Source organism: Coregonus lavaretus (assembly GCF_964263955.1).
Source record: "Coregonus lavaretus genome assembly, chromosome: 6".
Lineage (NCBI taxonomy): Eukaryota > Metazoa > Chordata > Actinopteri > Salmoniformes > Salmonidae > Coregonus > Coregonus lavaretus.
This window is the reverse complement of record NC_139993.1, coordinates 43,962,461-43,990,038: the sequence shown is the minus strand read 5'-3', so window position 1 is coordinate 43,990,038 and position 27,578 is coordinate 43,962,461. Positions and strand designations below refer to the sequence as shown.

The following is a 27,578-nucleotide window of genomic DNA, read 5'->3' as shown; positions in this document are numbered from 1 at the left end:
CTAAAAAGCAAGATCAAAGGAAAATCTCCAGACAAAATGATTTCTAGTCCAGAACCGCTCTTTAGGATTATGTTGTAATATAGCAAAAATTATACACTGAGTGTCCAAAACAATAAGGACACCTTCCTAAAATTGAGTTGCCCTGTTCAAGGCGTTTAAATGTTTTGTCTTGCCCATTCACCCTCTGAATGGCACACATACACAATCCATGTCTCAATTGTGTCAAGGCTTAAAAATCCTTCTTTAACCTGTTTCCTACCATTCATATACACTGATTGAAGTGGATTTAACAAGTGGCATCAATAAGGGACCATAATTTTCACCTGGATTCACCTGTTCAGTCTATGTCATGGAAAGAGGAGGTGTCCTTAATGTTTTGTACACTCAGTGTATATGTTTAGAATACGGTACGAATGGAAATTCAAATTATCATCAACATTAATTTTAGGGGAAGGAAACCTGGATATACAGTTGAAGTCGGAAGTTTACATACACTTAGGTTGGAGTCATTAAAACTCATTTCTCAACCACTCCATAAACAAAGTATAGTTTTGGCAAGTCGGTTAGGACATCTACTTTATGCATGACACAAGTAATTTTTCCAACAATTGTTTACAGACAGATTATTTCACTTATAATTCATTGTATCACAATTCCAGTGGGTCCGAAGTTTACATACACTAAGTTGACTGTGCCTTTAAACAGCTTGGAAAATTCCAGAAAATGATGTCATGGCTTTAGAAGCTTCTCATAGGCTAATTGACATAATTTGAGTCAATTGGAGGTGTACCTGTGGATGTATTTCAAGGTCTACCTTCAAACTCGGTGCCTCTTTGCTTGACATCATGGGAAAATCAAAATAAATCAGTCAAGACCTCAGAAAAACAATTGTAGACCTCCACAAGTCTGGTTCATCCTTGGGAGCAATTTCCAAACGCCTGAAGGTACCACGTTCATCTGTACAAACAATAGTATGTAAGTATAAACACCATGGGACCACGCAGCCATCATACCGCTCAGGAAGGAGACACGTTCTGTCTCCTAGAGATGAACGTACTTTGGTGCGAAAAGTGCAAATCAATCCCAGAACAACAGCAAAGGACCTTGTGAAGATGCTGGATGAAACCGGTACAAAAGTGTCAATATCCACAGTAAAACGAGTCCTATATCGACATAACCTGAAAGGCCGCTCAGCAAGGAAGAAGCCACTGCTCTAAAACCACCATAAAAAAGCCAGACTACGGTTTGCAACTGCACATGGGGACAAAGATCGTACTTTTTGGAGAAATGTCCTCTGGTCTGATGAAACAAAAATAGAACTGTTTGGCCATAATGACCATCATTATGTTTGGAGGAAAAAAGGGAAGGCTTGCAAGCCGGAGAACACCATCCCAACCATGAAGCTCGGGGGTGGCAGCATCATGCTGTGGGGGTGCTTTGCTGCAGGAGGGACTGGTGCACTTCACAAAATAGATGGCATCATGAGGAAGGAAAATTATGTGGATATATTGAAGCAACATCTCACATCACGAAGTTAAAGCTTGGTCGCAAATGGGTCTTCCAAATGGACAATGACCCCAAGCATACTTCCAAAGTTGTGGCAAAATGGCTTAAGGACAACAAAGTCAAGGTATCGGAGTGGCCATCCCAAAGCCCTGACCTCAATCCTATAGAAAATTTGTGGGCAGAACTGAAAAAGCGTGTGCGAGCAAGGAGGCCTACAAACCTGACTCAGTTACACCAGCTCTGTCAGCAGGAATGGGCCAAAATTTACCCAACTTATTGTGGGAAGCTTGTGGAAGGCTACCCGAAACGTTTGACCCAAGTTAAAGAATTTAAAGGCAATGCTACCAAATACTAATTGAGTGTATGTAAACTTCTGACCCACTGGGAATGTGATGAAAGAAATAAAAGCTGAAAGAAATAATTCTCTCTACTATTATTCTGACATTTCACATTCTTAAAATAAAGTGGCGATCCTAACTGACCTAAGACAGGGAATTTATACTAGGATTTAATGTCAGGAATTGTGAAAAACTGACTTTAAATATATTTGGCTAAGGTGTATGTAAACTTCCGACTTCAACTGTAAATACTACTCATTCACAATCCAGGCTGGTGTACAGTGCCTAGTGAAAGTCGACACACTCCTTGCAAAGTCTTCACATTTTGTTGCCATATAAATAAATCAAAACATTGATTAAAGTATATATTTTTCCTACCGATGTACACAACCTACACTTTAAAAGTGAAAGAAAGATTCTATAAATTGTATTTCTTTATTTTTTTAACGAAGATGTCTTGATTGTGTATGTCTTCACACCATCCCCAAGTCCAGAATAGACTCTGGGAAACGCACAGTACTACATAGAGTCATGACTACATGTAACTCTATTCCACATCAAGTAACTTAAGCAAGTAGTAAAATCAGATTTAAAAAACAGATAAAACTACACCTTATGGAACAACGCGGACTATGAAGAGACACACACAGGCACACACACACACATGCATATGCACACACGTTAACACACGCACTTACATTGTAATGTTGTAATATTGTTGTATTGTGGTATTATACATTTTGTATTGTAGATATATAGTGGTAGAGTAGTGGTGTAAAACAAAAACAAAAATTTTGGGGGGGTGTAAATGCCTTAATCTTGTTTGGACCCCCGGAAGAATAGCTGCTGCCTTGGCAGGAACTAATGGGGATCATTAATAAATACAAATACTCCCCAGAATTAATACTTGGCAGAAGCACCTTTAGCAGCCATTACAGCTGTGACTCATTTTGAATAAGGTTCTACCAACTTTGCACAACTCTTAGGGCAACATATATCCATAATTTTTGTCCAAACTGCTCAAGCTCAGTACATTTGTTTGGGAGTAATTGATGGACAGTGATATTCAAATCTTGTCTGAGATTTTTAAAGCAGATTTATGTCCGGACTGAGGTTGGACCATTCAGGAACACTCAACAGCTATTGCAAAGCCATCCTGGTGTGTCTTTAGCATTAAACATTTGTGTAATTGACTCGCTGAGGGGAAAAAAAACTACATCCCAGGGTTAGGTATTCAGAAGACTGAGGCAGGGTTTCCTCTCACTTTCTATCTGGGCTTTGCTCCTTTCATACTTATTTTGATCCTGACACACTCCCCAGTCCCTGCCGGTGACAAGCATACCCATAACACTATACTGCCACCACAAAACTTGAAAATACAGAGGATCAACAAAATTGCATTCAGTCCACATTACTGGCCTGTATGACAAAGTGAAAAGAAGGAAGCATGTGTTAAAACATCATCCATTCTGTTTGCAACAAGGCCGTTAAGTAATACTGCAAGACAACATGGCAAAGAAATGTCCTTTAAAAACTACAGGATTGGGTCAAATTCAGTACTACTTTTTATTTGGTATTAATTTGTATTTTATTTATTATTATTATTATTTATAGGTTGTGTAGATCGGTAGGAGAAACATCTAATTTATTCCCTTTTTGGATTTAATTTTAAGGCAGCAAAATGTGAAGACTGTGCAAGGGGTGTGTAGACTTTCACTAGTGACTTTAAGTACATGTCGGATTGTTGTACACCCTCTCCTCTGCCAGCATTGCACTCCATGTCTTCAAATGCATAAAAAAATAGCACATTCTCTGGATTGCCAGTGATCTTGAACAGATCTTGCTTTGAAGTGCTTCAATACCAATGGCCATGAAAGAAACATCATGTTTCCTCAGCAGCTTTGCTGACCTTTCCATGTCAAAGGGATCAGTGGCTTGTCCATCTGTGATGACCATCCCAATCTGGGGAACACCCTCACTTTCCCTGCTGCCTTTACCCTTCTGAAACAGAGCCATCATAGACTGCAAGGCCTTTCCACTATATGTGTTACCTCCCAGTTGTAGAACAGCGTATACGGTATACCCTTCAGGATTTCCCTTCTGTTCATATGGTCATTGAGCCTGAACACAACGTGTGGTGAGTTACTATACTTTATCAGGCCAATTCTGATATGGTCGGTGCCCGCAAAAAAAGCATGCACCAGGGTATCCAGAAACTTCTTCATAATCATAAAGCGTTTTGGTGGTATGCTAAAAGAGTCCTCCATAAGTATAACAACATCAGCCTTCACTCCCTGTGGGCAGACTGAAAAAAGGGTAGACTTGATGATAGTGTAACATTACAAATGAACTAAATATAGTAAAACTATTGAAAATGATTATATATTGTACTACCTTCTCCCTGAGATTCTGCCACTTTGATGTGGTAGACAATAAGCAGAAAGACAAATGTCAATTTGGCCCCCACTTTCACACTTTTGTTGAAAGACAATTTCAGAAATTGTTATTTATTGTGCAACTAGACAAACTCCAATATATTTATTACAATAACTCCTATTTTATTACTTAATATAACACTATATCATTACTATGACTACTAATAACCATTTAATAAGTGTTGTTATATTACTTACCTGAGTCATCAAGAAACACAAAATATAAAGATCTCCACTTTTTGCAAGCAATTGTCACTCACTCTCAGATTTGACTGTTCATCCCTTAGTATGCAGGTCGTGGGAGACACAAACCTTCTCTGCCAGCAAAGTACTAATGTCCTTCCTCAGATCACAGCTCTTATTGTCATATGAAAGTATAATTGCCATGGTAACACAACAGGCATGCACACACACAAAGAAGGATGCACAAATGATGTGTGTGTGAGATTACACAGCATTATCATTATCATCACTTAACTACACTACATGACCAAAAGTATGATTCATTCATCGGACTGCCAGATGGTGAAGCGTGATTCATCACTCCAGAAAACGAGTTTCCACTGCTACAGAGTCCAATGCCGGTGAGCTTTACACCACTCCAGCCGACGCTTGGCATTGCGCATGGTGATCTTAGGCTTGTGTGTGTGGCTGCTCGGCCATGGAAACCCATTTCTTGAGGCTCCCGACGAACAGTTCTTGTGCTGATGTTGCTTCCAGAGGTAGTTTGGAACTCGGTAGTGAGTGTAGCTACGCGCTTCAGCACCTGGCGGTCCAGTTCTGTGAGCTTGTGTGGCCTACCACTTCGTGGCTGAGACTTTGTTGCTCCTAGACGTTTCCACTTCACAATAACAGCACTTACAGTTGACCGGGGCAGCTCTAGCAGGTCAGAAATGTGACAATCTGACTTTTTGGAAAGGTGGCATCCTATGACAGTGCCACGTTGAAAGTCACTGAGCTCTTCAGTAAGGCAATTCTACTGCCTATGTTTGTTTATGGAGATTGCAAGGCTGTGTGCTCGATTTTATACACCTGTCAGCAACGGCTGTGGCTGAAATGGCCGAATCCACAAATTTTAAGGGGTGTCCACATACTTTTGTATATATAGTGTATTTCCTGTGAAATTCTCATAAATGAACAAAAAACCTGCTATGGTCCAACACTTGTGGTAAAAAGGACCCACTAGTTCAGTTGGTTACAATAGTAAGTTGGATGTAGAATATGCATTGGTGTATCTAGACCATGCACTCTCAATTCACACTATTTTGAAAGCCTGACAGTATTGGATTTCCAGGTCTCCTGCTGTGTACAGAAACACATGTCAATGGTGCTACTGCTCAATTTGTTTTCCATTTGCAAGTCCACCGGTGTCTCTGTCAAGGTCACTAATACCCCCATCGATTTTTCCCCAACATCTGCTAACCTTTTAAAAGTGCCCCAAAATCGTATTGACTTTCTCATCCCCTCAAAAAGCCATTCACACTGGCAGACTCCAATGATTATTTCCAAATGAACAGAACATGTTTTGATGGGTATATGTGAAAAGCCCTGCCATTTCTGGTTGTTTATGTTTAGGAAAATGCTGCTAATTCTGTTTATGACAATAATGTTGCAGAAAATAGCCATCTATACAGATTCCATCCTCTCTATCGAGCCTTGTGCATCCACACCCGGCACCTGGCTACCACTGGACCTCATGAGTAGGGCCCTGTGTTTTGGACAATCATGTCACATGACCTGGATTATTTATTTCAAACATTTTATATAACGTTTTCCATACAGACAAAACCAACAATAACATGGAGCAATCAACATATACAAAATACAGACACAGAATAAAAGTTATAATAGGTGAAGTAGAAAATAATGTCACTGTATTCCACAGTTCTTATTTTTGACAAATGTGCTTCCATGATAAAGAAAAAGCTTATTTCAATGTTATAATAATTTCCCACCCCTCTCCCTAGTCCCCTTCCCACCCAAACAAATTATTAAAAGTACTGAATTCCAATGGTACCAAAACAGCAACACCCAGATGCTTGATGGGTTATGGGTTGGCAATTTCTGCTGGAGGACATGTCAGTCTTTCCAGAGGAAACAACCACAACAAATGTCCCTTTTCACCTCTTTCCAGTAATCTTTAACAATGGGACAGTACCAGATGAGATGTGCATAAGTACCTTTGTGCTGTTTACATTTGGGACATTCCCCAAAACATGCAGGGTCATATTTACTTCTGAGGTGTAGTTTGTAACTTATGTATAATTTTAAACTGTAGCTCATGAGATGTGTAGGAACAACATATTTTCTTTGCATTGGTAAGAATAGCTTCCTATTCACAATTATCGATGGTCACCCCAAAGTCTTGCTGCCATACACGTTTGCTGCTATCTGTGTTGATCTTGCCTATAGTAAAAAGACTGCTGTATATGTAGCATATGTTCTTCTTTTTAAAGGAGCTAACTTATGTTCCAGGTTATTAAGGCCAGATCCCTCCTTGTAAAAGGAAATTGAATTGATAAAGCTTCGAAGCTGAAAGAAACTGTAAAACTGTGAATGTGGTCAACCATATTCTTGATTGGGAGCCATTGTAAAACAAATAATTCAGTGTCGTAATTCCAGCTTTGTACCAATTCTTAAAACCACCGTTTGCACATGAAGGAGGAAAGAAAGGATTGTTAACAATGTGAGCACAGAATGAGTATCTACATGTCATATGAAAAACTGCTTTTGCAGTATTCCATGATTTCATCGTGTTCGTGACAAATTAAAATAATATTATCCTATAGGCTTTTATCTTGAGATATTTCCACCAAAAAATGTTTATCTGACAGAGATACCAACCCACAACCCTCCGATTCCAGATCCAACCATGTTGACTTTGGGTGTTGCTCAATCCACTCAAAAAATATCTTAAGTTGTGTTGACCAGTGATAGTACTGAAAGTTATGCTAACCTCACTTCTTGATTGGCAGTTGGAGTTCTTCTAACCCTTTTCCCCCCTTCTTTATTGTTATTCGACTCTAACCTTTATTTAAAGCTTTTGCATCAAACTGTCTCCTTTTCTTTTTATGCCAGATGGTCCAGCACCATCCTCAGACAATTGCTTTCATTTTTGGTGTAATTCTCATTTCTGGAAAAGGCTTAAAATAAAGGTTAAAATCTAGGTCATGTGACATGATAGTCCAAAACACAGGGCCCTACTCATGAGACCAATAGCTCAGGACACACAGCTCACTTCTAGGTGCAGTGAGAATGGGGTAAATGCATTGCATATACACCACATATCCTTTCCTTGAAGATAAGTGATCAGAGGGAACAACAAAAATATATTGTGTACTGTAAGCAATGAGGTAAGAATTAGTTGCTCTGGCCACATTAAGGAATGTGTACTAGTACTCCTGTAAAAACGGCACAAGTTCAACAGCTCTGCATTCAGTGTCTTACCCATAGTGGTGTCTGTACTGGGTTCTTCCTTCTATTTTGACAATAATGTTAAAGACTTGAAGAAAGGCTGAGGTAGTCATACTCTATGAATAAATATATTAACTCAATAATATAAAATAATCTCATACAAGTTTCCCAATTTTTTTCATGACACGTTAAATCATAACAAAACAACCACAGTTCAATACTGTTTTAATACTGTTTTAAATATTTGTTCCTTAATTTTACAAAATGTCTGTTCTCCAAATGTCTCCAAGATGCTTATTTGAATAGAAGGAAATGCATAGATATCAATCTTACATACATTTCAATTCAATGTGCATTGAACATATTGTGATTGAGGGATTAAAAAAACTAGATCATGTTGAAATAATTGTTCAATCTTTCTTGGATAGTTTATGACTGTACATATTTGTATTCACAACTTAATAGGTTCCTCCAAGGGATCTGAGGTTGCAATATGCCATTGTGAGTTACGGATTTTTTTGAACCCTAATTTTGTTTAGCTACAGTGGGGAAAAAAAGTATTTAGTCAGCCACCAATTGTGCAAGTTCTCCCACTTAAAAAGATGAGAGAGGCCTGTAATTTTCATCATAGGTACACGTCAACTATGACAGACAAATTGAGATTTTTTTTTCCAGAAAATCACATTTGCAAATTATGGTGGAAAATAAGTATTTGGTCACCTACAAACAAGCAAGATTTCTGGCTCTCACAGACCTGTAACTTCTTCTTTAAGAGGCTCCTCTGTCCTCCACTCGTTACCTGTATTAATGGCACCTGTTTGAACTTGTTATCAGTATAAAAGACACTTGTCCACAACCTCAAACAGTCACACTCCAAACTCCACTATGGCCAAGACCAAAGAGCTGTCAAAGGACACCAGAAACAAAATTGTAGACCTGCACCAGGCTGGGAAGACTGAATCTGCAATAGGTAAGCCGCTTGGTTTGAAGAAATCAACTGTGGGAGCAATTATTAGGAAATGGAGGACATACAAGACCACTGATAATCTCCCTCGATCTGGGGCTCCACGCAAGATCTCACCCCGTGGGGTCAAAATGATCACAAGAACGGTGAGCAAAAATCCCAGAACCACACGGGGGGACCTAGTGAATGACCTGCAGAGAGCTGGGACCAAAGTAACAAAGCCTACCATCAGTAACACACTACGCCGCCAGGGACTCAAATCCTGCAGTGCCAGACATGTCCCCCTGCTTAAGCCAGTACATGTCCAGGCCCGTCTGAAGTTTGCTAGAGTGCATTTGGATGATCCAGAAGAGGATTGGGAGAATGTCATATGGTCAGATGAAACCAAAATATAACTTTGAGTGAAAACCTCCTTCCATCAGCAAGGGCATTGAAGATGAAACGTGGCTGGGTCTTTCAGCATGACAATGATCCCAAACACACCGCCCGGGCAACGAAGGAGTGGCTTCGTAAGAAGCATTTCAAGGTCCTGGAGTGGCCTAGCCAGTCTCCAGATCTCAACCCCATAGAAAATCTTTGGAGGGAGTTGAAAGTCCGTGTTGTCCAGCGACAGCCCCAAAACATCACTGCTCTAGAGGAGATCTGCATGGAGGAATGGGCCAAAATACCAGCAACAGTGTGTGAAAACCTTGTGAAGACTTACAGAAAACGTTTGACCTGTGTCATTGCCAACAAAGGGTATATAACAAAGTATTGAGAAACTTTTGTTATTGACCAAATACTTATTTTCCACCATAATTTGCAAATAAATTCATAAACAATCCTACAATGTGATTTTCTGGATTTTTTTTCTCATTTTGTCTGTCATAGTTGACGTGTACCTATGATGAAAATTACAGGCCTCTCTCATCTTTTTAAGTGGGAGAACTTGCACAATTGGTGGCTGACTAAATACTTTTTTTCCCCACTGTATTGATATGGAGATTTATGCAGGTATGCAGGATTCGCTTCCCCAGTGTTGCCAATTTAGCGACTTTGTCGCTATATTTAGCGAGTTTTCAGACCCCTCTAGCGACACATTTTCAAAAAAGTGACTAGCGACAAATCTAGCGACTTTTTCTGGTGTTATTGGAGACTTTAGGAGACTCTGACGTGAAAGCATATATCGTTCTTACTCTTCTCAATGAGCAGCGGGTGCTGCCGTGGGCCCTACCCCTTGGGCCCCACTCCCCGCTCAACGAGCAGCGGGTGCTGCCGTGGGCCACACCCCTGTCCCAAAGCACTCACAGGCAGCCCAGTCCTCGCGCAGCAGTCCCTCCCAGCTGCAGTCTGAGCAGAAGATGTTCACCCCTCCGCGTCCAGACTGCAAATGAATCGCGGATGCGGCAAGCCGCCGCTGGCTGATCCCGCCCTGGCTTACATTCAGGGCGGGATATAGGGTGTTTTTTTACTCTCTTTTTGTCTCCCACAATGTTATTCCTCTCTCCTACAGCGTCCATCAAAATTACATGCACATGGCAAATTATGCAAATTAGGTGATGACGTCTTTTAGCAACTTCTAGCGACTTTTAGGACAGCCAATAGCTACTTTACTTACTGAGGAGTTGGCAACACTGTCTGAGGAGTTGGCAACACTGCGCTTCCCCCTCCTAGTCCTTTCAGCTGCTGTTCAGTGCTCACTCCCTCCGTGACTCTGCTGCCTCTTGTACATGAAAAACAGTTAGAACAAATGTAGTTCTTTGTCTGTTGTAACAGTAATCTATTGCAACCATAAGCACGACACAACAGGCAGTCTAGCGATTTCATGTTCTTTTCTCAGGAGGGGAGTTAGCCTACATGCAGTTACAGTGCCTTGCAAAAGTATTCATCCCCCTTGGCGTTCTTCCTATTTTGTTGCATTACAACCTGTAATTTAAATGGATTTTAATTTGGATTTCATGTAATGGACATACACAAAATAGTCCAAATTGGTGAAGTGAAATGAAAAAAATAACTTATTTCAAAAAATTCTAAAAAACAAATAACGGAAAAGTGGTGCGTGCATATATTCACCCCCTTTGCTAAGAATCCCCTAAATAAGATCTGGTGCAACCAATTACCTTCAGAAGTCACATAATTAGTTAAATAAAGTCCACCTGTGTGCAATCTAAGTGTCACATGATCTGTCACATGATCTCAGTATAAAAACACCTGTTCTGAAAGGCCCCAGAGTCTGCAACACCACTATGCAAGGGGCACCACCAAGCAAGCGGCACCATGAAGACCAAGGAGCTATCCAAACAGGTCAAGGACAAAGTTGTGGAGAAGTACAGATCAGGGTTGGGTTATAAAAGAATATCAGAAACTTTGAACATCCCACGGAGCACTATTAAATCCATTATTAAAAAATTGAAATAATATGGAACCACAACAAACCTGCCAAGAGAGGGCCGCCCATCAAAACTCACAGACCAGGCAAGGAGGGCATTAATCAGAGAGGAGACAATGAGACCAAAGATAACCCTGAAGGAGCTGCAAAGCTCCACAGCGGAGATTGGAGTTTCTGTCCATATGTCCACATTAATCCGTACACTCCACAGAGCTGGGCTTTACGGAAGAGTGCCCAGAAAAAAGCCATTGCTTCAAGAAAAAAATAAGCCACAAGGCATGTGGGAGACTCCCCAAACATATGGAAGAAGGTACTTTGCTCAGATGAGACTAAAATTGAGCTTTTTGGCCATCAAGGAAAACGCTATGTCTGGTGCAAACCCAACACCTCTCATCACCCCGAGAACACCATCCCCACAGGGAAGCATGGTGGTGGCAGCATCATGCTGTAGGGATGTTTTTCATCGGCAGGGACTAGGAAACTGGTCAGAACTGAAGGAATGTTGGATGGCGCTAAATACAGGGACATTCTTGAGGGAAACCTGTTTCAGTATTCCAGATATATGAGACTGGGACGGAGGTAGCATACTGCTAAAGCAACCATCAAGTGGTTTAATGGGAAACATTTAAATGTCTTGGAAAGTCAAAGCCCAGACCTCAATCCAATTGAGAATCTGTGGTATGACTTAAAGATTGCTGTACACCAGCGGAACCAGCGGGGGGGGGGTGTTGAATAGTTATGCACGCTCAAGTTTTAAATTTTTTTGTCTTACCTCTTGTTTGTATCACAATAAAAAATATTTTGCATCTTCAAAGTGGTAGGCATGTTGTGTAAATCAAATGATACAAACCCCCCAAAAAATCTATTTTAATTCCAGGTTGTAAGGCAACAAAATAGGAAAAATGCCAAGGGGGGTGAATACTTTCGCAAGCCACTGTATTTTAGCAAGCTATATGTATGCAGCATATCAAACAAGCAAGACACAGACAGGCAGTCAATAGCGATTTTATGTGCTAACATTGGCTATTGGGAGGCAGAGTTCTTTTTGCAGTAACTCTGGCTATATGGTAGCATAACTATTAAGATTGTCATCACACAAAACCCTGATAGTTTTGCCCCAATGCAATGTGTAGACTGCGTCTTGCTTGTGCTAAGCACGTCAATATCCATAACAACAGACAGAAGGTTGTAGCCTTCATATTATTATTTTTTCAGCAGTTCATTAATATGAGGCAAATTGGTTGAGGGTTCAGAAAAGGGTGAGTAAAGCATAGACTAAAGAGAGAAACGTGTGTGTGTGTAAAATAACACATGCACAGAACGTGATTTGGATCCTTTGGTTAGAGAAATATGTTTCCAGAGGAGCGGGAACAGGGCGGGGGGCGAAAACTCCGTATTCGTAGCCTCTGCCAAATATTTTTTATAGATCCTAAGACAGTACATTGACCTACGACCTATCATAAACAATCTGCTACAATGATCTGTTTTGAGTATGGGCGATGCACAGTGCCTATGCATTGTACTATAAACTGACACTGACACAGGCAATATATCGCAGATGATCCATCATATCAGTGAAGTACTTGTAGTGTATTTGAGGTTTTAAAAGGCTTCTGAAGTTTGTAATTTCCACTTTGAAATTCAAGACCCCTACAAAAATGTCCATTATTTATAATTTACATAATAATTCACATATCCTGTTGCTGCAGGATTATTTTCCTGCTATAGCAAACTGGCTCAAATTAACATTTACATTTACATTTTAGTCATTTAGCAGACGCTCTTATCCAGAGCGACTTACAGTTAGTGAATACATTTTTTTTTTTTTTATACTGGCCCCCCGTGGGAATCAAACCCACAACCCTGGCGTTGCAAACGCCATGCTCTATCAACTGAGCTACATCCCTGCCGGCCATTCCCTCCCCTACCCTGGACGACGCTGGGCCAATTGTGCGCCGCCCATGAGTCTCCCGGTCGCGGCCGGCTGCGACAGAGCCTGGATTCTAGTGGCACAGTTAGCACAGCGATGCAGTTCCTTAGACCACTGCGCCACTCAGGAGTACATCCTATATCTGTATATTACCTCATATGTCTCATAGCCAAGTTCGAAACAAAGTGTTGTAGACGTAGGGGTAAACACATGGAAATCACACCAAGTAACACTTGATTTGGTATTACACTGAACTATTCTTTCACATTTCACTGAAAATAACAGTGAAAATCTTTTTCTAAATAGCACATTTACAAGTATACAGTACCATTCAGCTCTATAATTGGCAGAGACATGAAGTACTGATAAGATTGGAGATTGCCTCCCAGTCCTAGGAGCATCTGCACCTCTGCTATTCATACCAGAATGTAGTAGCAACAACACAACAAATATATCTACAACAAGTAGTATTTTAATATTACAGTATATGTAGATTCACTTCTGATATGTAAATACAAACACTTGGTTTTACCCTCTAAGTGGAAGTTTCAACCTTGGCACATAGATAGAAGGATTTGATGTATCTAAAACAAAACATAGGGATATCAGTAATCAATATTGTTCTATAATGTTTGAAAAACAAAGACCAAAGTGAGTATCTAAAAAAAGGGGTTGTCACTCCTATTCATGGCTGAGCTATGTACACAACATTCCACAATGTCTGAGAAAAAATCCACATCCATTTGCAGTAGTCTTCTCACTCCAGTGACTCCCAGCCAGCCATACGTTGCATCACTAGCAAGACTGGGTCTCTATGCGAGGTTGGACAGACTGCCGCTTGGGGCACAGTATCTTAGCAAAAGCCCTTCGGAAGCTGCTGTGGCAGAGAGGGTAAAGGAAAGGGTTAATACCAGAGTTTAGCCACAAGAGCCAAAAAGTAATCTCGTACCAGTAGTGCTCCACACATCGCCCGCTACAGGCCGCTCGTATTATCATCAATAGGGTGTAAGGTGCCCAGCAGATCCCGAAAATGCACACTATAATGGCCAGCGACTTGGCAATCTTCTTGTCGCGGGAGAGGCGGGAGCCCTCTGAGCTCCTGCTGGAGGGCCCAGTGGGGGCCTGGAATTGGAGGAGCCTGGAAGTTTTCCTGCAGGAAGGGCCCTTCTTTCTCTGAATGAAGGTGTGACCGCTGATGGGCTCCCCACAGGAGGACGGCGACAGCTCCTCGTCCTCCTCTATCACCTCTGAAACAGTGGCTGGCTCGCTCGATGATACCTTGCGAGTCTTGACAAAAAACACAGACAAGGTAGCACCCCCGTCCTTGAGACTGCCCCTGTCCCTGCATGCCTTGGTGTCCTCTTTATGGATAGCCCTGCTCTTGTTCCTCCGCTGGATGTTCAGGTAGATGCACAGGTTGAAGAAGGCCACAGAGATAAAGGGGGTGAAGAACTCAAACGTAGACGCACTGAGTAGGAAGTACCAGGTGCAGTAGAACTCAGCGAAACACTCGTCGGCAGGGACAATGCTTTTACCCACGACCAGCTCCCAGAAGATGATGGCAGGGCCATAGAGAAGGAAGGCCAACACCCACACAGCCACCATCTTCACCACAGCATGGTGGGTCATGCTCTGCTGAGCTCTATATTTCACCTGGAAGTAGAGAAGTGAAGTGAGAAAAATAGCAAACAATACCTCACAATAACATTTAATCATAATATCACCATAAAAAAAATATGATAATACAGACTTAATAATCTGCATTATCAATTCCATATCTCTCAATTTGTAGAGGTGTATTGGATCCATTACATTAAGGCATTATTTGGACCTATGGGGGAGGTATTATTTCCTTGGGTGATAGGGTTCAAGAGCCCCTCCTCCATGGTGTCAGTGAAGCCAGAGGAGCCAGAGGAGCAGGCAAGCTTTAGGCTGATACTGAATAATAATACAGGAGAGTGTGGAGGAGGCACATCTGTCTGTCTGCTCTCTCCCTCTCATCATCGCCACTCTTCACCCAGGAATTAGATTTTCTCCTTCCATTTCCATTTCACCGTATCTCTCTGTTTGCTTTGTTTATCTTCACCTCCCTTTCTCTGTCCCCAATTCCCCACCTACCTCTCAGTCTGTCGCAGTCTTTTTCCTGGCTATCAAATGAACAACAATTGCTGAGATGATGTCATCAACATCAATGTCATCAAACTGAACAACTTGACTTTGTTGTTTATCATGGCTGTGTCTAGGTATACAGATATTATATTGACTTTGCTGTCAATCATGGAGACTGTGAGCACTAACAAGATCAAACATGCACTCTACAGACAAGGGGTTATTTTCCATCATTGTAACTCATTACCAAACACTACATGCAGCACTGTACTGTACTTGCTTTATTATGTATTAATATGTATTCATTGTTAATCAGGGAACCAGAAAGATATTCCGCTAGAAAACTTTGCAACCACTGCAAAGTAACCTTTTAAACTTTGTTGAATGTTTGAATGTAAAAAAACACTATATTTTTTAATGATAAAATATTGTGTGACACATTCACTTATGCGGCTCCAGATAAAGTATAGTGACCCTTTACGGACCCAAAATCGAGAACCTACTGATACCTACCAGTCACTGAGATGTTCTGCATGTTCTCTACTATACATGTAGAGACTTTGAATATCTACGTCAACATATTGCATAAAAATAGCTTTAATGCTATCTGCATTTCATTCCTCTCTCAGGAAGCCACTGTGCTGATAGACAAATGACCGAAACAGAAAATACATTGAAGAGACACATTCTAAGAATGTTTGATGTACTATCAATATTCCACAGAAAAATCGGACTATTTTGCATTAGTCTTCAAATCAAACAAAGTCAAACAAGTTCAAGTGACCTAGCCGTTAACAGTGTTAGGCCAGTAACCGAAAGGTCGCTGGTTCGAATCCCTGAGCCGACTAGGTAAATAATCTGTTGATGTGCCTTTGAGCAAGGCACTTTTCCCTAATTGCTCCTGTAAATTTCTCTGGATAAAAGCGTCTGCTAAATGACATAAAATGTAAATGTAAAACTACAAAGAGCATCGATTAAAATGTGCTTTGTTTGACTTGTGAAAGTACACAGCAGCATTTACATTAGGACATAACTGGTTGACTTGCCTCCCTGAGCATGCTTCATCAAAGTTTCTCCTCAGACTTGCATTAAAAGTAATGTTGTTGTTTCCATGTCCTTTGGTAAACTTTTTGTAATGACTGCCTGTTGCATGAACCCATGGGTTCATTAATCAGTATATTCTGTCTGGGTGGGCGAGTGCGTAAATGCTAATAATTCATATTAAATTCCACAAGGAAATTAACTACAGCAGTTACAAAGTGACAAAACCCTTCTAGGGTCACAATAAGGTGCCAGTCTTGCTGGTGCCGTGTAAGAAATATCAATATTTGTATTTCATAACTCTGTCATGAACAATATTGCAGAAAAAAAAAACAGGACTAGTAAAGGCCAAGTGCACAACTTTTGTTAAAATATTTTAACAAAATGTACAGTATTAGTGTGTTTACCAGCATTTGTAACTTGAGTCTGATAATTATCTGTACTAAACAGTTAATCTGATAATACTTGTGGAATATAAAAATACTTACTTGATATACACTACCGTTGAAAAGTTTGGGGTCACTTAGAAATGTCCTTGTTTTCGAAAGAAAAGAAAAAAAAATTGTCCATTAAAATAACATCAAATTGATCAGAAATACAGTGTAGACATTGTTAATGTTGTAAATGGCTATTGTAGCTGGAAACGGCTGATTTTTTATGGAATATCTACATATGTGTACAGAGGCCCATTATCAGCAACCATCAGTCCTGTGTTCCAATGGCATGTTGTGTTTGCTAATCCAAGTTTATCATTTTAAAAGGCTAATTGATAATTAGAAAACACTTTTGCAATTATGTTAGCACAGCTGAAAACTGTTGTGCTGATTAAAGAAGCAATAAAACTGGCCTTCTTGAGACTAGTTGAGTATCTGGAGCATCAGCAATGGTGGGTTCGATTACAGGCTCAAAATGGCCAGAAACAAATAACTTTCTTCTGAAACTCGTCAGTCTATTCTTGTTCTGAGAAATGAAGGCCATTCCATGCGAGAAATTGCCAAGAAACTGAAGATCTCGTACAACGCTGTGTACTACTCCCTTCACAGAACAGCGCAAACTGCAAAGAAAAAGCCATATCTCAGACTGGCCAATAAAAATAAAAGATTAAGATGGGCAGTCTGAGATATGGCTTTTTTTTTGCAACTCTGACTAGATGGTCAGCATCCCGGAGTCGCCTCTTCACTGTTGACGTTGAGACTGGTGTTTTGCGGGTACTATTTAATGAAGCTGCCAGTTGAGGACCTGTGAGGCGCCTGTTTCTCAAACTAGACACTCTAATGTATTTGTCCTCTTGCTCAGTTGTGCACTGGGGCCTCCCACTTCTCTTTCTATTCTGGTTAGAGCCAGTTTGCGCTGTTCTATGAATGGAGTAGTACACAGCGTTGTACGAGATCTTCAGTTTCTTGGCAATTTCTCGCATAGAATAGCCTTCATTTCTCAGAACAAGAATAGACTGACGAGTTTCAGAAGAAAGTTATTTGTTTCTGGCCATTTTGAGCCTGTAATCGAACCCACCATTGCTGATGCTCCAGATACTCAACTAGTCTCAAGAAGGCCAGTTTTATTGCTTCTTTAATCAGCACAACAGTTTTCAGCTGTGCTAACATAATTGCAAAAGTGTTTTCTAATTATCAATTAGCCTTTTAAAATGATAAACTTGGATTAGCAAACACAACGTGCCATTGGAACACCGGACTGATGGTTGCTGATAATGGGCCTCTGTACGCCTATGTAGATATTCCATTAAAAATCAGCCGTTTCCAGCTACAATAGCCATTTACAACACTAACAATGTCTACACTGTATTTCTGATCAATTTGATGTTATTTTAATGGACAAAAAAAAACATTTTCTTTCGAAAACAAGGACATTTCTAAGTGACCCCAAACTTTTGAACGGAAGTTTCTTGAAATACTTTGAAATGCAACTTATGTCTGTGAAAACTGAAATGGTCTATTCATTCCTTTTCCATTTCAGTAGTCACTCTTATCCAGAGCAACTTACAGTAATGAGTGCATACATTTTCATACTTTTTTGTACTGTTCCCCCATGGGAATCGAACCCACAACCCTAGCATTGCAAGTGCCATGCTCTACCAACTGAGCCACATCATCACATCACATCACATCATCACAAACCACTTGATGTCTGAATGTACTCAATTACTGTAGTGTGCATTGCTTTTCTTCATGGTGATGGAAAGTCTACAGGTACAAACCTATATGACCAGCCTATGTACAATGCAATAATATACATTTACATTAAGTGTTTTGTAAGGATGGTAAATTAATACTGCACAAAAAGTGGTTGTTTTCTATGTTATTTGATGAAAAAATGTATACACTCACTAACTGTAAGTCACTCTGGATAAGATCATCTGCTAAATGACTAAAATGCAAATGTAAAATGTAATGAAGAAAAATATTTAATTTGATGCAGATGTTTTTTGTCTTTGCCCAAAGCTTTGCACCTTTTGATGTAAATGTTTGAGGACAGGGTTTTGTTCTTTCTGGATTCCATTAGAATGACAGTCACAGAGAAAGGGACAGGGCAACAACTCTTACAATTCCAACTACTGAATCCTGCAAGATAATGTTCTTAATTATAAACTGGGTGGTTCGAGCCCTGAATGCTGATTGGCTGAAAGTCGTGGTATATCAAACTGTATACCACGAGTATGACAAAACATGTATTTTTACCCTTCTAATTACGTTGGTAAGCAGTTTATAATAGTAATAAGGCACCTCGGGGGTTTGTGGCATATGGCCTATATACCACGTTGCGTCTTGCCTAAGAACAGCCCTTAGCCGTGGTTCTATTGGCCATATACCACAACCCCTCGGGCTTTATTGCTTAATTATACAACTACCTTTTTTGCCAAAGTGGAGATGCTGAAAAAATGTGTTTGCCCACGCTACAGACGTCTATATCGGTCCAGTAATACTAGTAAAGGCCCAGTGCATTACTTTTGTGATTTTTAAAACTGTATTATTATTAGTTTATTCTGATTTTTCAGGCGGTGTGGCAGCACCCTCAGCACCCCTACATCCCGTGACTATGGATGCTACCATGATTACGGATCATGAATAATGATGAGTGAGAAAGTTACAGAGGTATAAATATCATACCCCCCGCAAAAATGCTAGTCTCCCCTGTTATTGGTAATGGTGAGAGGTTAGCATGTTTTGGGGGCATGATCTTTGTGCATCTGTAACTTTTTCAATCATAATTATTCACAATTAATTCATGATTATCCATAATTATGGTAGCATCAACATTAATTTAGGCATGTTCAGAAACATATTGTATACAATAAAAGTGACTCCAAAATGACACAATACAATATTTACCATTAATTTATATTGGGCACAACATAATCTGAAACACAACCAAAACAAACTGCAAATACATCCAACAAATTTGTAGAGTCACAAGCTTGATATAGTCATTGTGTGCTAGGAATATGGGACCAAATAGTCAACTTTTGATAAAATGTAATACACTATAAGTGAATTTGTCCAAATACTTATGACACCTTCAAATAGGGGGACTAGATACAAGTGCATTCATTTCTAAACTGTAAAACAGATGTGTATGAAAATACCCTCAAATAAAAGGTGATATTCTGTACTGTCACCTCATATAAAACATTTAATCTCAAATCCAAAATGCTTGAGTATAGAGACAAATTAAAAGTTTTAGCTTCACTGACCCCCCAAAAAACATAGGGGGTATAATATTTTTTACCTTTATTTATCCAAGAAGTTGAGGTCTTTTAGAAGGGAGACCTGAATACGATAGATAAAGCAATGTCCAGTTTAGTATTCAGACCAGAATATCCAGGGTTACTTTATCTAGCATCCCAAAAGCAGACTGAAGATCAAAGAGTAGCACGCTGGTCCACAAGGACCAACCCACTCAGTCTGGACTTCCAACAGAGCTCATTCAGAGTCACTGCCACCCCAACACTGTGCATCCCAACAAGACACTTATTAAAGGTAGACTCAGCGAAATTACGTTGTCACGAGCATCACTGCAGATATTGAGATGAGAGAAATTGAAGACTTCGCTCTCACACAGTATCTTCACATGTGCACAGGTTTGCTTCAGCGGAGAAGTTGAGCCTCGCGCTTCAACACTCTTAGTTGTTGCGGAAATTGACCCATGCTGTTTACTTTCTGCATCTATGTCATATCGCTGAGTCAACCTTTAAGTCCTACTGGCAGTGGCTGTCAAACCATTCTGCAGTATCTCTGTATTGGTAATGGGCCTAGTGAAGCAGTTGAATGAGGGCAGGATGGCAGTATGAACAATAAAACATGCAGTAGCTGCATTTGAAACAGCATTTGACATTTGCATGTTACCGTGCTTGCATTCTTGCGTGAATGTAGGTGCATGTGTGCACGTGGTGCATGTATGCCTGCATGTGGCACAGTAGCTCTCTATACTCACTGCTCTGGTGACGGAGAGGAAGCGGTCATAGCTGATGAGGACTATGTTGAAGACAGAGGCAGTGCAGAGCAAGTAGTCCATGAGGAGCCACAGCTTACAGAGACCTCTGCCCAGCACCCAGCGGCCTGTCAGGTTGTAGGGGATGTACACAGGGATGCAGAATGCACCTGCAAGGACACACTGTGTATAGACTGAACCCCAAACAATGCTTCCATAGCTCCATAATCAATGCCAGAATGAATTTTCAAAGCAAATTAATTTCTAAACAAGCCTGCTGGCATGTGGCAGCATTGTGTGTAAAAAAGAATTACCAACAGTGTGTTGGGTTTTAATTTGCATTCATGAACCATCAATTATTTAAGAGCTGTATAAATCAGTTATAAATGTCCTTGTGGAAAACGTTTTGCTAAGATTCTTTCAAAGTTAATTGAAAAAAATATATATGTCTTTACTTTACACAATTATTATCCATTATGATGTCACTTAACAGTGTCTTATATAGGTTAATGATCAAACAATTGGCATTATCCCACCACAGAGCCCTACTAGACAGACAGACAGACAGACAGACAGATAGGATAGATTAGATAGCAGACAGACAGACAGGATAGATAAGATAGATAAATAAATAAAATAAACTACTCACCAACAAGAAAATCGGATATAGCAAGGTTGAGGAAGAAGTAGTTGCTTTGATTTCGTAAGCTCTTGTCAACAATGAAAGCCAGGATAACAAGTGCGTTGCCAGCCACAACCACGACTACCAGAATGATCATTAGCACGGCCAGAATTACCATCATATAGCCCGGGTGAGCCGCTCCAGCTTCGTGGACTGTCGCCGAGTCGCCGCCGGGAGTGAAGTTGGTGCTTGTATTAGATTCCGGGATATTAGCTCCCATAGTTCTTATAATAAAACCATTACACTTGACTTAGTTATGAAACTATGAATCAATGTGATTTCCATAGATATCCTCCGAACTGTACGGTATTTGTTAAGAGAGGCAGAAAAACGAATACAAAAGTGAAAGCTTCCTTCTGAATGAAAGCAATTTATCCTGTCCTCAAAGATGACCGAGCGGTTTACGGGAGCATAGGTTCGGGTTTATGTGCTACCCTACTTTTTAGTGAGCAACGCGAGCGCTTTGAAGTCAGTGTGCAATGGAGAAGGGTGTGTCGATGGTAGTATGGAAAATAAATCCACCTCCAGCGCTCACCGGTATTTCTACGATTTTTTTTGTAGTGCATTTACTACACGCGACCCTTAGGGAAGCAAAAATGGTCACCGAAGAGCATTACATTTACATTTTAGTCATTTAGCAGACGCTCTTATCCAGAGCGATTTACAGGAGCAAGTAGGGTTAAGTGCCTTGCTCAAGGGCACATCGACAGATTTTTCACCTAGTGATTAGGATTAGAACCAGCGACCTTTCGGTTACTGGCACAACGCTCTTAACCACTAAGCTACCTGCCTCCCCGGCAGACTGGATGTGCATCGCAGAAGAAAAATAATATTCTGCTTGAAAAATTCTTACTTTAAGAATAAGTCTTCTACTTGGAATAAAACCATTGAATATAATGACGGCTGGATTTGATCATTTTTCTATAGAGGTAGCCTATGATTAAAACAAATCTGACATGAAGTGAGAGTGTAAAATAAGGTGGTTTCATGTAGATTTATTTTTGTGTATGTTATTATCCTAAAATAAAACACACAAAAAACAGGTGCATTTGACACATGGTTCTGGAAGCATCCCATGCTAATAACTCTGTAAGGTGAGTCAATTCAACTGTAGCCAAAACCATTCTGCAATTTTGCTCGACCACAGTTATGTTGAAATGCTAGTGCATAAATACTGCAATGAAATGCAGCTGTTTTCCTGGTGGATGAAGCCCCTGGGCCCAAGCCCGTGTGGGGCCCAAGAGACAGCGTAAAAAAAAGAAGTAAAAAAAAAAGATATGAAGGAAATATATAGTGTATATATAATATAGTGAACAAAATTATAAACACAACATTTTGGTCCCATGTTTCATGAGCTGAAATAAAAGATCCCAGAAATTTCCATATGCACAAAAAGCTTATTTTTCTCAAATTTTGTGCACAAATGTGTTTATATCCCTGTTAGTGAGAATTTCTCCTTTGCTAAGATAATCCATCCAGCTGACAGGTGTGGCATATCAAGAAGCTGATTAAACAGCATGATCATTACACAGGTGCACCTTGTGCTGGGGACAATAAAAGGCCACTTTAAAATGAGTATTTTTGTCACACAATACAATGCTGCAGATGTCTGCAGTTTTGAGGGAGCATGCAATTGGCATGCTGACTGCAGGAATGTCCACCAGAGCTGTTGCCATATAATTTAATGTTCATTTCTCTACCATAAGCCGCCTCCAATGTTGTTTTGGAGAATTTGGCAGTATGTCCAACCGGCCTCACAACCACAGGTTTACTGATGTCAGCGTTGTGAACAGAATTCCCCATGTTGGCGGTGGGGTTATGGTATGGCAAGGCATAAGCTACGGACAACGAATACAATTGCATTTTATCGATGGCAATTTAAATGCACAGAGATACCTTGATGAGATCCTGAGGCCCATTGTCGTGCCATTCATCCGCTGCAATCACCTCATGTTTCAGCATGATAATGCACGGCCCCATGTCGCAAGGATCTGTACACAATTCCTGGAAGCTGACAATGTCCCAGTTCTTCCATGACTTTCATACTCAACAGACATGTCACCCATTGAGCATGTTTGGGATGCTCTGGATCGACGTGTACGACAGCGTGTTCCAGTTCCCGCCAATATCCAGCAATGTTGTACTCTGTACCGGTACCCCCTGTATACAGTGCCTTGCAAAAGTATTCATCCCCCTTGGCGTTTTTCCTATTTTGTTGCATTACAACCTGTAATTTAAATGGGTTTTTATTTGGATTTCATGTAATGGACATACACAAAATAGTCCAAATTGGTGAAGTGAAATGAAAAAAATAACTTGTTTCAAAAAATGCAAAAAAAATAATAACGGAAAAGTGGTGCGTGCATTTATATTCACCCCCTTTGCTATGAAGCCCCTAAATAAGATCTGGTGCAACCAATTACCTTCAGAAGTCACATAATTAGTTAAATAAAGTCCACCTGTGTGCAATCTAAGTGTCACATGATCTGTCACATGATCTCAGTATATTAACACCTGTTCTGAAAGGCCCCAGAGTCTGCAACACCACTAAGCAAGGGGCACCACCAAGCAAGCAGCACCATGAAGACCAATGAGCTATTAAACAGGTCAGGGACAAAGTTGTGGAGAAGTACAGATCAGGGTTGGATTATAAAACAATATCCGAAACTTTGAACATCCCACGGAGCACCATTATAACCATTATTAAAAAATGGAAAGAATATGGCACCACAACAAACCTGCCAAGAGAGGGCTGCCCACCAAAACTCACGGACCAGGCAAGGAGGGCATTAATCAGAGAGGCAACAAAGAGGCCAAAGATAACCCTGAAGGAGCTGCAAAGCTCCACAGCGGAGATTGGAGTATCTGTCCATAGGACCACTTTAAGCCGTACACTCCACAGAGCTGGGCTTTACGGAAGAGTGGCCAGAAAAAAAAAAACATTTCTTAAAGAAACAAATAAGCAAACACGTTTGGTGTTCGCCAAAAGGCATGTGGGAGACTACCCAAACATATGGAAGAAGGTACTCTGGTCAGATGAGACTAAAATTGAGCTTTCTGGCCATCAAGGAAAACGCTATGTCTGGCGCAAACCCAACACCTCTCATCACCCCGAGAACACCATCCCCACAGTGAAGCATGGTGGTGGCAGCATCATGCTGTGGGGATGTTTTTCATTGGCAGGGACTGGGAAACTGGTCAGAATTGAAGGAATGATGGATGGTGATAGATACAGGGACATTCTTGAGGGAAACCTGTTTCAGTCTTCCAGAGATTTGAGAGTGGGACGGAGGTTCACCTTCCAGCAGGACAATGACCCTAAGCATACTGCTAAAGCAACACTCGAGTGGTTTAAGAGGAAACATTTAAATGTCTTGGAATGGCCTAGTCAAAGCCCAGACCTCAATCCAATTGAGAATCTGTGTTATGACTTAAAGATTTCTGTACACCAGCGGAACCCATCCAACTTGAAGGAGCTGGAGTAGTTTTGCCTTGAAGAATGGGCAAAAATCCCAGTGGCTAGATGTGCCAAGCTTATAGGTGGGTAATTGGGGGACCCTGTGTTGATTGGGTAACTGATTAATAAAATAAAAATAAAAAAACTGCATAATAAATAAATGTGACTGGTCAATTGTGTGAGTGAGGGGCTGGGCCCAAGCCCGTAGTTACGTAATTTTTTAAAATTATTTTAATTTTATATCCAACCACAAGGTGCCCAATTTTAAAAATACACCAGAGAGCATAATTTAGTCACAGAGGATCGATCAATAGTTTATTTAAAAAATAACTGTGGATTAAGTTTTATCACAAGAGCATAGAGGTATCTGCCAAAATGAAGGAAACACCAACATAAATAGTCTTAAAAGGGTGTTGCAGAACAGCTTCAATGCGCCTTGGCATAGATTCTACAATTGGACTCAAATCATGCCAGGAAAATGCACCCCATACCATAAAACATTGTATCACTTGTTTACTCAAGTGTTTCCTTTATTTTTGCAGTTACCGGTATGCCTGCATTCGGGAAGGCTGCGGTTTGGGCAGCATGCGTGCCATAGATATATTATCCATAGAAGGGTTTTGTAACCTCTTAAACCGGGTGTACACTACACGACTTTCAAAATCCTAACATCGCTAAACCTCTAGGATACAGCTTGATGCGTTGTGGCCATAGACATATAATCCATAGAAGGGTTTTGTAACCTTAAACCGGGTGTACATTACTTGACTTTAAAAATCCTAACATTGCTAAACTTCTCACATTAAACAACCATCTTTCCTGTAGTTGTTTTTGTCTTGCCAACGTGGTAAACGATGTGGCACAGACAGGGGTCACGCACTACAAGATTCTTCACTTGGTCTTGAGGATTCTCGATACCATGCTGTCTCGCGAAAACAATTATGTGATGATGTGATTAGATTTAACGTAGCTACAACGAGCTGTGGCTCAAAGCAGCCTCAAATGTTTTCAGTTAGACATTCACGCTTGCCATACAGAGTTGAAATATCTAGCCAACATTTTGAATTCAATAACATTGCTTATGAACCTCAGAGCTGTAACGATTTGACACTTAGGCTTCGATTAAAGGCAAGTACAAACGCATACTAGTAGTAGTCATCGCTCCATCTCGAGTCTACACATTATGGGTGACGCGAAACAACGTCATCATCTCACTGGCTTCTTCTCTGGCGAGCTCTCATTGGCTATTGCTCATCACTGTTCTCAAACCTTGTCGTTGCACATTTCACACTACAAGAGCATTGCAGATTTTGTGCCGATAAAATCAAACATGAAAATTCGGGACGTCTGGGACTGCTCAAAAATGAGATCGGTATCCCTCAGATTGCGTCTCTGACCCGCTTACATTAAACGAGCGTCGGTGACGGCCGCGCGCCCCGAGTAGGCAACGACATGGGGAGGTTGTCTCCGATCTCAAAAACTTGTCTGAGACAGCTAAATCAGGGCCAAAATCGTGTAGTGTACACCCGGCTTCACCCTGGTAATTTGACTGTTAAACTCATGGGTACACTAGCAATGGATGTCAGTCCTGAATGAATGGGAACTACCATCTATCGATTATATTTATATGGTTGTTTGCGGCTGTCGGTTTGCCTTTTGCAGATTTATAAATACAATCGCTGGAAAAACTTGCAGTTTGGAATGCAAAATGCCTACTGCTGAAAATAGAAGACTAATCTGTCTGTAGAACCAATAGGAAAAAATGCCTCAACAACTCCCAATTTGTAGCTAACAGCAGCACTGTTTTTCAAAGTAGCTCATCTTGAGAAAGACTATTGCCACAACGAGCGCATCAGCCATCACCATGAGTAGCCTATGGCTTCATCTTCATCATTAGGTGAGTAAGTGTGCCACTGGAAATTATATTTAGTAGCCTACTGTAGCCTATGATATATATATATATATATATATATATATATATATATATATATATATATATATACAGTACCAGTCAAAAGTTTGGACACACCTACTCATTCCAGGGTTTTTCTTTATCTGTACTAAAAACTGAAGATAGCCCTATTTGGTAAAAGGTCAAGTCCATATTATGGCAAGAACAGCTCAAATAAGCAAAGAGAAACGACAGTCCATCATTACTTTAAGACATGAAGGTCAATACGGAACATTTCAAGAATTTTGAAAGTTTCTTCAAGTGCAGTCGCAAAAACCATCAAGCGCTATGATGAAACTGGCTCTCATGAGGACCGCCATAGGAAAGGAAGACCCAGAGTTACCTCTGCTGCAGAGGATAAGTTCATTAGAGTTAACTGCACCTCAGATTGCAACCCAAATAAATGCTTCACAGAGTTAAAGTAACAGACACATCTCAACATCAACTGTTCAGAGGAGACTGCGTAAATCAGGCCTTCATGGTCGAATTGCTGCAAAGAAACCACTACTAAAGGACACCAATAATAAGAAGAGACTTGCTTGGGCCAAGAAACACGAGCAATGGACATTAGACTGGTTGAAATCTGTCCTTTGGTCTGATGAGTCCAAATTTGAGATTTTTGGTTCCAACTGCCGTGTCTTTGTGAGACGCAGAGTAGGTGAATGGATGATCTCCGCATGTGTGGTTCCCACCGTGAAGCATTGAGGAGGAGGTGTGATGGTGTGTGGGTGCTTTGCTGGTGACACCGTCTGTGATTTATTTAGAATTCAAGGCACACTTAACCAGCATGGCTACCACAGCATTCTGCAGCGATACACCATCCCATCTGGTTTGCGCATAGTGGGACTATCATTTGTTTTTCAACAGGACAATGACCCAAAACACACCTCCAGGCTGTGTAAGGGCTATTTGACCAAGGAGAGTGATGGAGTGCTGT

At 40.6% G+C, this 27,578-nt stretch overlaps 1 protein-coding gene across 1 annotated transcript; it reads right to left on the bottom strand.

Annotated features, from left to right (window-relative positions):
* Positions 1-13,750: 13,750 nt before the first annotated feature.
* On the bottom strand, positions 13,751-21,453 carry LOC311130613 (histamine H3 receptor; the record flags this gene model as incomplete). Its single annotated transcript, XM_084163398.1, has 3 exons — positions 13,751-14,608; positions 20,555-20,721; positions 21,201-21,453. 3 exons carry the CDS (start codon positions 21,451-21,453, stop codon positions 13,751-13,753), a joined length of 1,278 nt encoding a protein of 425 aa, XP_084019524.1.
* Between the last annotated feature and the right edge of the window lie 6,125 nt (positions 21,454-27,578).